General features: G+C 39.8%; 1 protein-coding gene across 1 annotated transcript in view; it reads left to right on the top strand.

Moving 5' to 3' along the window:
• The first annotated feature begins 736 nt into the window (after nucleotides 1–736).
• Nucleotides 737–12,502, top strand: part of SLC16A10 (solute carrier family 16 member 10) — a 92,441-nt gene continuing 80,675 nt past the window's right edge. Inside the window, exon 1 of the mRNA XM_023533382.1 lies at nucleotides 737–1,115. Within this exon, the coding sequence (XP_023389150.1) occupies nucleotides 782–1,115 (334 nt within the window). The 5' untranslated portion in view covers nucleotides 737–781. The remainder of the gene's footprint in view (nucleotides 1,116–12,502) is intronic.

Genomic DNA, 12,502 nt, shown 5'->3' with positions numbered 1-12,502 from the left:
CAGTCTGCGTCTTCCAAAATGAGCACCTACGATGTGCCAAGTATTCATTGGAAACTGTATGAAGAAATGAAGTAATTAAATAAGGCCTCTGATCCTTCCGACTTCCTTTTTAAGTAAGCAGGTGGCATAATGTTTCTTACATGTTATAATTAGTAATTAGAGGTGAATGCCAAAAAAAACCAAAACCAAAACAAAACAGAGACAACATTTATTTGGTTGTGAGGCAGTGTCAGTGCGCTGAGACTAAAGATCCTAGACCGCTGTCCTGCTGACCCACCCAGCCTGCACCCAGGAGGCGACGCACCTCTTCCGTTAACACTTTGAGGCGGGGTGACCTACACATCTGTGACCCCCCACTGGGTAGGAGGAGGCCCCAGAGTGGGCGCGCGCGCAGACACAGCCAACCGTGAGCACCTGGGTTCGCGCTCCGCGGGGGGTGGGAGGTGGGCCCCGCCTCCGCTCTCCTGAAGCCCAATCGTCTGGAGACTCTGGCCACGCCCCCAGCTGGCGGGGCAGGGGGCGTCTTTAAGAGTCGGCGGCGGCGCCCCGGGATTCGTAGCTGTGGCCCAGGAGGCACGCGCCCCAAACCCTGAGGCTCTTTTGCGCAGCCGCCTTCTTCGCGGCAGCCTCCGCGCCCTGCGCCGCCCTCCCATCGGGGGCTCCAGGCTCTCGCCTCGGCCTCGCTAGCCCGGCCGGCCGGCTCTGGGCAGCTCCTCCGGGAGCCCGGCGGGAGCCCGCGCCCCCAGCGCTCTCCCGGCGCCCGAAGGGGCCGCCTGGGGCCATGGTGCTCTCCCCGGCCAAGCCCGCCGCCACGCGGGGGACGAGCGAGGCAGAGTTGCTCGACCCGACGCCGGGGGGGGCCGCTCTGCTGCCCGGCCTGGCACCCTCTGACGGCCCCGAGACGGCCGCCGAGAGGGCGGAGGTGGAGCTGGCGCGGCCGGCGGGCACCGAGCCCCCTCAGCCTCCGGAGGGCGGCTGGGGCTGGCTGGTGATGCTGGCGGCCATGTGGTGCAACGGGTCGGTGTTCGGCATCCAGAACGCCTGCGGGGTGCTCTTCGTGTCCATGCTGAAGACCTTCGGGTCCGCGGAAGATAACCAGATGATCTTCAAGACAGGTGAGACCAAACGCCCGCCCCGGCCAGCCTCGGGGGACAGGCTCAGACCCCCGGAGCGAATCCTTCGTGCGCAGTGTGTGTCTGCGCTCTCGTGTGCTCTTTGGAGGGTGCGCGAGGGTGTGAGATGCGGGTCTGTCCAATCGCAAACGCAGCCTGCCGCTCCTGGGGCCTCGGTGAGCCTGTCTTTATATTGAATCCAGATGTAGGGACTGTGTGTTTGGAAACAAGTCGCCTAACTTAATTTGCTTAGATCTTCCTGCTTCCTCTCTGCAGAGCACTGGCTAAGAGTCTACGGTAGACTTTCCTCTTAATTTTTGAAAACTAACAGACCATCCAAACCCAACAACACAGCACTGTCGTTTTTACTGTCTATTTCATGACCATGGCCATTGGGTTTGTACATCTGCCTCCGGGGTGTGTGTGTTGGGGGAAGGCAGGGTTGATGAGATGAAACAGATTTATTCCAAGGTAAAGGGGAGTTCTGAAGGGAGCCCTCCAAGAGCCACGGTTTCGTGTTTTTTTGGGGGAAGTAGGGGGCACTCTGTGCTGAATATAGAAAACATAGGAAGTAGCTAGTTTAGGGACTGGGAAGAGGAAGGTGAGGGCTTGCCCTTTCCTGTTGTGTTCTTCGTGGTATTTAACAATTTACCAAACTACATGAAAAAGATGCAGACTCAACATGTTTTTCTGTGTAGGGCATTATTTCGTGTTCTCTTGACTGATTAGGCAAAAAACAAGTCCAAGACCTTCTGTATAACTCTTTTACATACATTATTTCACTTCATCCTGTAAGCAGGAGTTGTCAACCCCATTTTAGGTGAGCCTACTGAAGCTTGGTGAAATAGTATATTGGTGAGTAGCAGAATGGAGGTAGAACGCACATCTTATGACTTAAAGGACTAAGTGATTTCCATTACTAAAATCAGGCTCCCTCCCTGCCATTTGGGGAACTTTATGTGATTAATAGTCTTTTTTTAACTTCAATTTTATATTTTTTTTGGAGTGAATATTCCTTAGGTTTTTAGTGTGCATGTAATGAATATGCAAAACTTAAATTCTAAGGCAGAGATAATGTTGAGTTTTAAAATCTTATATAAATAATGTTATATATATCATTTTGGAATTTGCTTTTCTTCTGTTATGTCTGCAATTTATCTATATGTAATACCTCAATTTGAGCTGGTAGCTTAAATTCTTTATTATACTTTTTATGCGTTCTCCCTTTAATAGATATTTAGATGACTTCCAAACTTACTATGAACACCTCTGCAGTGAATATTCTTGTACATTGTCTCTTTGTGCATGTATTAAATAAGGTACCATATTTACCCTGGAATTTCTGTTCCATAAATAGCTCATTGCTCTTGAAGCTGCTGTGTTATGCAGGTCACAGGGCTAGATACAAAGTGTTAAAAATGTAATATCATATACTTACTTTTTAAGGAAGGAAAACATTATAAAGTTTAGCAGGATAGATATGAATATGTAAGAGTAAACAAAAATAATTTTGTGTCTTTTCTGAGTATCAGGTATCTATCTGGGAAGGAAAGGCTCAAGGAGTCTGGATTGACAGAGTTAACCATTGTAAGACTATTTCCGTCTGCATTTAGTATATTCTTGCCTAGGATTATAGGTTTTTAATGCAGTCAAAACAAGAAGACAACAGTCTTTAGTTTACTACTGTTTTTGGAAGCTCAGGTGAGTAGATCCATTGTTGTCTTGGTTTTTTTTTTTTTTCCCTTCCTTTTTTCGAGATGGTGAGCATCTGCTGGAAAAAGACCAGCTTTGCCAGGAATCACTTTTGCAGTGTCGAAGCCTCCACTTACCAAGTTCTTATTGGCTACAATATCCCAATACTGGGTAGCAGAAGGTGAGAGAGGAGACAAGAACCTGCTCTTGAAATTTTTGAAACACTATAGTTTTAGTTTTGGTGAATATCTTCCTCCATTTACTCAGTTAAGTCCTTGACAACTTTCCGTCACGTTTGAGTATGTGTGCGTGTGTATCACACAAATAGTTATACAGGTATGCCATTTAAATACTGAAGATCTTTGTGCTTATCTGCATAATTGCCATGCTCGGTTGTGCCCTTGCACAGAGGTGCCCACCTCAGGGTAAATGGAGACTGAAAACTAGCTTGCGCTTTGGTACCCTTTATCTGATTCCTCTGATGGGCCCTGTGCACTTGTAATGGCCCTGTGTAACATAGCAGCTTGATTGAACACTGGCCTTTACTTGGACACTGTATAATACATGTACAGCAGGTGAATTTTAAGGTATGAGGAAGAAAACATATTTAATCTCATCTGTGAAAAAAGAGTGACAGGATAGATGTTGGGCCAGTTAACGCTGGGCCAGATACCTCCTCCCACTGCGCAACGGGTATTTCATAGAGTCTGTCATTTACAATGGGTGCTGGAGTATTTGAGAATACCTGCTTTGAAGTTTGATTGTTTAGGCTTTTTCACTGATGCTGAGTCATCTGTGATCAAACATATGTAGGCTTCAAGTACAACACAAAAATATCAGGAATTGTTTAAGGCTTTTATTTTTCAAAGTTTTGATCCATTTTCTATTACCTTTTTCATTATTGATAGTCCCAGCCTTCGAGGGCAGTTAATTATCTCCATGTTTTCATTAGCTTCTTCACAGTGATTAGCCCAAGGATACTCAAGGTGGTGGTGAATTGGGAACTGAGGTTTCCAAATGATGGTTCACATTTCTTGAGAACTTCCTATGTGCCAGCCAAGTGCTAAGCACTTCACATGCATTTCTGTTTAAACCTTACTGCAAGCCCATGGGATAGACTTTATTTAATGTCTTTCTTTCCAGATGCGATAACCCAGGTTTACAAATTTAAGTAAGCAGTGGAGCCAGGATTCAACCTCAAATTTATCTGATTCCAGAAGCTGGGTTTTTAACGATTGATCATATTGCATTGGCTAGATAACATTCTGTAATCCTGGATTCTTTATCTTGTTACTAAGTCAAGCATTAGCAATTGATTGAGTACTAGACCAGGAATTCTGTGGTTAGAAAAGAAGTCTGAAAGATCAGGGTCCCTGTTTCTTGATCAACTTTGCTATCAGTAAACAACTTTCAGTTGTTAATGTCTCATGGAAATGGATTTTTGAAATGTAGAGAGACTTCCATGGAGAAAGAGATAATTTCGTATGGCATTCAAGTAAAAGTCTGGGGTTCCCTGTGAAGAACCATGTTTCTTTGATCTGATCCCAAGAGGCCAATGTTTCCAGGCAGAACTGAAGAAGAGCCTTACTCAGGCTCACTTCTTTTCAGGGTTCTCTTAACTCTTCCTCTATAACTGATGACCCACCCAAAGTTTCTTAGGAAAGGACCTGAAGTAATTCATTTGCACTAAGAAATAAGTGAGTTTACATATCTTAATGTTACTCCTCATTCTTTGTACAAATGTTTATCAAGTATCTGGGCACTGGAAATGGTAACTGAGAGAGACAGCTGTTCCTAAGGAGCTTTTGATCTGCTGTGGGATACCAATAAGTAAAAAGACAGATAAAATACTTTCCTGAGGCTTTTGCAATATACCGGGACTCAATCTTATTTTAAAAGGCTGAAATTCTAAGGAAATTCCATTAAATGCTGGGAGTTGGGAAAGGCATTTGATGGCCTCTTTCTCTATGGTAATAAATCTCACTTTGTGAAATTAAGACTTTGGAAAGAGAAGCAAGCTGAGCCCTAAGTTAGGCAGTAGAACTAATGAAAAATGTTGAGTGCATTATAGCTCTAGTATGTTATCGTGGCTGCCAAGGGCATGACCTTCAGATATGCCTTGCACATGCTGCTGTGTCAGTTATGTCGTTAAGAGGGAGCAAGCTGAGCTCGAGTTGTCTCTTTTCAGTTAAGTTTTCACCTGTTCACATGTATACACTCCTTGCCTGGGTGGAGGGGAATTAGACACTTTTGAGAAAACTCAAACGGATGCTACAATTAACTGGAACATTATTTTCCCTTAGAAATTACAACTTTACTGGATATTGGAAAATGCATTTTTAGTTCCTTCATGGAGCTGATAAAGAGTCTAGGGTTCTTTTTATTTTCCTAATGCAGCGCCATAGACATTCTCTGGGATCTTACTAGGGTATTATCTAGTTAATTTGTTTGCATTCTTCCTGGAGAAAGAAAAATATTTTAATGGTATATGGACCTTTAAAAAATATCTATTTAAAGCAAGTATGTTTTCAGAATCAGTCTTTAGAGTAGTTAATGATATCCTTTCGAAGATATATGTCCTTGTGTAGAAGCTTGGTCAGGAAGACCCCTACTTCTTTTAGTAATTCCCCAAAGGCACATTATCCTCCTCTCGGATATTTAAAGTACAAATCAAGGTTTTAAATATTCAATAGTTTTGAAGAAAAGTGGACTATCAAAAAGGTCCCTAAAGAGAAGCTCTTTGGCTTCAATCTTTGATGGAACGCTGCCTTCCTTATGCTGAAGTAGATTGCTCTTCAGATGGTTATAATCATGAAGTAGGACATTCAGTAGCATTTAGGGATGACTGCACCTTGCAACACCTCTTAGTATATAGTCTTACTAACACCACTGAAACTTTAAGTAAGTTAGTGCTTCCTGAAGGTTAAAAAAAAACCACGTTTACAGTTATGCCAATATCTACATACTGTAGCTGTATGCCACACCTAAACTTATACATAAGAGGTTTTGGCTATAGCTTAGAACTGAACAGCTCTGTCTGGCCTTTATGCTAAGAGGTTTTTTTTTTTTTTCTGTTTTTTGGTGGGGAAAATGTCCTGTATAACTGATCATTTCTATATCTTAAGAAAGTTTTTAGTAATGGTGCTTTGTTAAGCTGGTTACAGTGAACAAATTATCTGCTTCTTGGCCCTTTGCATCTTTCACTATAGGTAAAATACCTTGAGTGTTATCTGCAGTGGAAGAGAGGTTGAAAAGGTAGGAGAACTCACTTAAGGCAGCTGTTGTACTTGAATTTCCTTCACTCTCCCCCATCTTAAAACATCTAATCTTATATTCTCTGTAAATTCATCTGAACTGCCTGCTAAAATATAAGTCATTGGACCACAAAAATGGTTCCAGGATTTTGGAATAATAAAGATATGAGTATAGTGTGTGTATGTCATACTCCATTTCCAGAATGTTTCTGAGTTCAGGACAAGATTGAATGGTGTGAATAGTATGAATAGTGTATAGTGAGTTCTAATTAAATACAACAATTTGAGTACTCTCTGGGTGTTTTTATCATAGAATTTTTATCAATAAAATTAACTACCAAAAGAACCAAATCAAGCAGAAACAAAAGCATTACAGAATAATATCAGGAGAGATTTTGAGGTGTCTTTTAGAATAAATTGAACTCTCTGCCGTTGATGTGATGTATCTTTTTATATGAGTCCTGGAGCCCATGTTGCATTTCCTTGAGGCCACATACTTGCGTCATTTTTTCTGCCTCCCTTGGGTGTCTCATAAGCCCCATGGCTCCAGCCACTATTTTGGGGTTATTTCCAAATCTTTCCTCTGTGTTCAAGACCCATATTTACTATTTCTGGGCAGTTCCATTTGGATGCATAGGTACATCATACTCAACTAAAATGAACTCATTTTTTAGCCATCCCATATAATCCTCACCTACCACCAAAAACAACAGCGTATTTACAAATAGACATAACATTTCTGAATTCTCTCAGCGCATGACACCTCTGATTGCTTGAGTCAGAAACCTGGAGTTCATCTTAATTTCTTATTTCTCCCCTTACCTTACTTATTTTGTTAAGTCAGTCCAAGTCCTTTTGTGCTTACCTCTTTAATGCCTCATAAATCAATCTCTTATTTTCCTTTAGTGCTGTGTCTTAATTCATGCCTTCATTACTTTTGGCCTCAATTATTGTTATAACTCTGTAACTGCCTACCTGTCCTTAGTTATATACTTGAGTGATTTTTCTGTTTAAAAAGCTGTCGTCAGTGATACCCATTAGTTCCAGGGAAACACTGAACTCCTTACACCAAGGGCCTTCCTTGAAGCTCTGCCCTTGTCTGACCCTGTCGCTTTGCCTCTCATTCTCTCCCTTCTTGCTCTTTATGCTCCAGCCAAGCTGGAGGTCTTGCACTTTCCCAAGTTTGTCCTTCTGTCTTTTGCCTCTATGCCTTTATTTATGTCACTTCTCTCCTCAGTGTGGTTGTTAGTCCTTGTAAAATTCTTATGAAACAGCTGCCCATTTTATTCCTTTTGTGGCAACCATGGAACATAACAATGATTTCATGCAACTTGGAGTGTTCTGTTATATTTTTGATGCACTTGGAATGTTTGGGGGATAGCATGCATTCATTCACATGAGTTATGAATTAAGCTTAAAGTGGAAGACAGAACCTAATTTCAACCAATTCTAATCCAACATTCTGTAAAAGGCATTTTTAAGATAGTACATATTTAAGTGATAATTTATATAGCCTTTACCATAAAGAAAGGGCTTTCATATACATTATTTTTTAGAGTCTTGTAGTGTGTCATTACCTTCATTTATAGATAAGAAAGTAAACTTGCACAGTTTAGGGATGGGTCACATGATATCAATGTTTACATACATTAAGTTGAATTTAAGAGCATCTTTCTAGCTGGGTAAAAATTTATGCTTATGTACTTGAAATGTAGAACCCTGCCTTTTTTCCCCTCTTGAAACTATGTTCTGCATATTTACCTACATGTTCTCTAGAACTTTAATAGTGTTTGCTACCCAAGTTATCAGAAATGCTGTGAAGTTGTTTTTATAAAAGAATACCATTCAGAGTTATCACAACCTGACTAAAGATCTGATCTTAAGTGCAAATTAAACAAACAAACAAACCTTAACAAAACAAACTAAATCTCAAACACCACTGAACTGTCAGCTCACCAGAGCTCTGAACACACACGAACCATGGGTGTTTTTATTAGCAGTGATTCAGAAAGCAACTTCAACATTCCTGGGGAACTGCACAGACCCACCACCCAGTAACTGCCTACCTGTCCTTAGTTATATACTTGAGTGATTTTTCTGTTTAAAAAGGGCCAGCCTTTCCAAGACTGGAATGATGAGGGAAGGCATTGCTTTCAGACATACATGCACCAAATGTACATCCCCCACACCTTCTTTGCTGAAGAATCATTAACAACAAAAATAATTCCCCACCTTGCATGTAGGTACTATAGCTAAAGAGCTGAGGGAAGAACTTACCTTATTCTCAAGCTGCAAGTCTTTTTTCATTTCACTAACTTCGAATTATGGGGTACATATAAAATACAGTTTTGAAATAATGTATATGGACCAAAGCAGTGTTTATAACCGCCTTTGTTCCCTTTTAATAAACATAAACAATTCCATGGTCCTTGAAATGGATACACACCTCCAAAGGTAGTTTTACCTTTTGAGTGAGAATCCCTGATATTCAGTAGATAAAGCCAAATATTTATCCATCAGCCAAGATTTTGTCACTTTACTTTTAGTTGTATTTTGCAGATAGTTAGGATTCTACTTTTGTTTTTTAAATACAAAATTATAATACTGAATTTTTTAGTAACTGAATGTGCTCTCCAGAATTTCCGATATGCCCTTCTCTGGCAGAGCTGTACTGCCTTCCCCCTCCAGTACGGGCCCTTGACAACATTGACTGCAGTTTTCAGTTCAATCCAAGATATGTTTTTCTATCATTAGATAGTTAAATCACTGTGGAAGGTCAGTGGTTAAATTAGTGGAAAGGTACATTATTGCTCTGCAGTTCACCTATTACCCATTTTTTTGCTAGAAAATAAATTGTATCGACAGTCTTTTGTGTGTGTTCAGAAAGTCAAAATTTATTCTTGTGACAAACGTAGACTGTATCCAAAAACTAATTTTGAGATGCATTTTACAAAAATGGAAAACAGCTACTCATTAAATGGAGATATTTATTGACTTTTCTGGGTGGATAGGTATTAATGCTGAGTGGAGTGGGTTAGTCTGGTGACTGTTTTTAATAGTATAAACCTTTTCATCTTGCTTAATTACCCTCGTTATTAGATTTGACTTCATGTTCCAGTTGCAAATGGCAGCATCTCAGAGGATTCACATTTGTCAATGGTGGTTTAAACAACGACATTCCATAAAGTTGATTGATGTTTTAGTGCACATGGGGAGAGAAAGTTGCCATTGTTGTCCTATAGTAATGTAACACTCAGCTTTGCTAGCAGTACCCCCAATTTTGTAGTTATCCCCGAGTGCCATGTTTTTGGGTTTCTTACTTTTTATCTGTAGCTTCTAATTTTTCTGTTGAACAAGTGTTGCTTTTATAATAGTAAAAACATCGATTTTTTAAAAAGTCCACCATTAGCATTAGAGATTTTAACTTTCATGACTGTAATAGTAAACTTGCCTTAGGAATAAGCTGTTTTGTAGGAATAAATGATTGATGTATAGAGTTTTAGTTGTAGGTGTTACGTTTTGTTTCCTATTCAGAGAAAAATGTTATTTATGGAACAGGCTGGAACTGGTAAAGTGACCTGATTTTAAATAAGATTAGATTATTTGGCCACATTTTATTTTTGGATAGAAATGGAGATATTTAATATCAGATGGAAAATCATTAAGCGCTAGATCATGCAGTACTAATCACACTTGAGCCCTAGCCAGGCTCAATGTACGTTAAATTCTTGTTGATATTTTCTTGTTCTTGGGGAGGGGGGTGTAAAAGGGGTAGAGAAGGGTCAGAAGAGACAATAGACTCATATTTGTGTTTGTATGCATAATTATATAGGAAACATTAAATCCAGAGTTGATATTTTCTAATCTAAAATCATCTTATTTTGGTAGTTCTTATGTGTTTCTGGCATACAGGTTACTTGCATGAAGGTGTGGGGGGAAAAGGCAAATATACCATTTCCACCACATTTTGTCACGGCACCAGAAAAAATCAGGGTCTTTGTCAGGATAAAAAATGGTTACATTTTAAATGTTCATTTAAACTACAAGACTTAAAGTAATGCTTTTAAGTGATTTAAATTTTAGATCAGTATATTTAAGGGCTACCTGGCTGATTCTTTATAAAACCTGAGGGTTTATCATTTCTTTCAATAAATTTGGGCCTGTCAGTGATTCTCAGTAGGGCAGATGACCTGTTCTAGAAATGCTGTGAAATCTTCTGTAGAAATCTACTTGAATCTAAGCAAAAAGAAATGATAACAAGTTTAGTTTTATTGTTTTGGTATTTGTAATTATAATTATTGTTTTGGTATTTGTAATTATACATTCCTTTCAAGGACTTTTTTCAAAAAAATCTAGGAATACCCAACTTTAAGTCTTTTAAATTTATAACTGATGTACATATATACATATGTTGCTGTGTATGTATAGATGTTAACCAGTACAGGGCCACAATCCCTTATCTGAAACTCTTGGGGCCGTGTATGTTTTGGGGGTTCAGATTTTTTTAAATTTTAAAAAAGTTACGTGGTACATACACCTATATCTTTTTTTCATAGACCTATATCTTGAACAATCCCCAGAGGAGTCCTGAGCAGCACTCTGTAATCAAATACATTGATATTTCTGCAACAAAATGTATGGATATTCAGAATAAGTGAGACAGAGATCAGAAATACCCTCATGCGAGTTTAGATCATGTTTTGCTTCCAAGTGAATGTTGATGCTATGTTACAAAAAACTTTGGATTTAGGATTTCAGAATCTTAAATAAAGAATCAGAGATTTAAATGTAAATATTACTTTTGTTTTCTGTTTCTCAGTGAACATTCTTTTTAAGGTATGTTTTTCTGTGTCATGTAGTGTACCTACTTAATGTTTTCAATAAGTGTGGTATTGCACCGTACTGGTCTACCCTAGACTACTCACCTGGGCCTCCTTTGCTGCATGTTTGAATCACAGGCAGTGTTAGGCAGTTAAGCAGCATATCTGTACACATCTTTGAACAGTTGTTTTTCCTCCCCTTAGATTGCTTCTTTTGGGTATATGTCTAAAAGTGAGATTACTAGTTCAAAGGTGTGAACAACTTTATAGCATTTGTTGTACATTGCCAGATTGTTCTTTAGAGCAGGGATCCCCAACCCCTGGGCTGTGGACTGGTACCAGTCCGTGGCCTGTTAGGAACTGGGCTGCACAGCAGGAAGTGAGCTGCAAGCGAAGCTTTATCTATATTTGCAGCAGCTCCCCAGCGCTAACATCACCGCCTCAGCTCCACCTCAGATAATCAGGCATCAGATTCTCATAGGAGCACCGGTCCCTGGTACCAAAAATGTTGAGGGCCGCTGCTATAGAGAACTTGAACCAGTTTATTTTGCACCAGCAATATATACTGGCTTCCTGAGAACTCTAACAATGTTAGGTTTTATTTTTATCAATATTTGCTAATTTGAAGTTACTGCCAATGGTATTTTTAAAAAAGTTTTAAGTCATATTTCATTGCATTTAGGGCTCTGTGTTTTTCTACTCTATGAGCCCTTCTAGTGGCAGCAAATGCCTTGGCAATTATATATAATATCTAAAAATACAGGAGGACACGTGTCAGTGAAATATATTAAAACTTTGTTATCACAAATCGGAATATTAAAAAGGCCTGAGATTATCTTAGTCCTTAGATTCTCACCTGACACACCTTGGCAGGTGGGGCACACCCTCCCCTCGTCGTCTTTCCTCTGCTCTTAGTCCTGGTGTTGATCAAGGCCTTTATTAGGGTTGAGAGTGGGGATGGAAATCAGCCACCTGGATACTTAGCCAGGGATTTTGTTATTCTTCCAGGTGACATCTCATCCTTCAGAGGCTCAAGTCTACAAGAGCAGTTCTCTCATTCTCTTTCTTCTTGCCTCACCCTCCTCTGGCTCTGGCTAATTGAAAATAGCTTTAATTGATTAATCTGGATGTATGTGTGTTTAAAATTATTTTTAAATTGATTTTTAAAAGAGATATAGAGACTTAACTTATGGAGCACAAACTGTATATTAGGAGCCATGCGAGAAACAAATGAATTTGACTTATTCCATACTCCTAAGGGCTTATGAGGGGAGACAAAATGCTATGTACATAAACACCTCTAAGGCAATATTCTACACATGTTAAATGCAGTGTTAACAAGATATAAGATTTTAGAGGAAGGCAAAATGAATTGACTAAGCTGATCAGGGAAGGCTTCATGGAGGTATCTTTTGAGTTAGGCTTTAAAGGATTCGTAGACTTTCCTCAGCAGATTTTACAGAAAAAGGTATTCCAGGTGAGGGTGCAAGGCCTGGGCAAGGGCTAGGAGTCAGTCTAATAATGAATGTTTTACTATGTTTTTTTTTCTTTTCTTTCTTTCTTTCTTTCTTTCTTTCTTTCTTTCTTTCTTTCTTTCTTTCTTTCTTTCTTTCTTTCTTTCTTT

Source organism: Pteropus vampyrus, unplaced genomic scaffold, assembly GCF_000151845.1.
Source record: "Pteropus vampyrus isolate Shadow unplaced genomic scaffold, Pvam_2.0 Scaffold101, whole genome shotgun sequence".
NCBI lineage: Eukaryota > Metazoa > Chordata > Mammalia > Chiroptera > Pteropodidae > Pteropus > Pteropus vampyrus.
The sequence above is the reverse complement of the archived record's forward strand: the minus strand, read 5'-3'. Positions and strand labels throughout refer to the sequence as shown.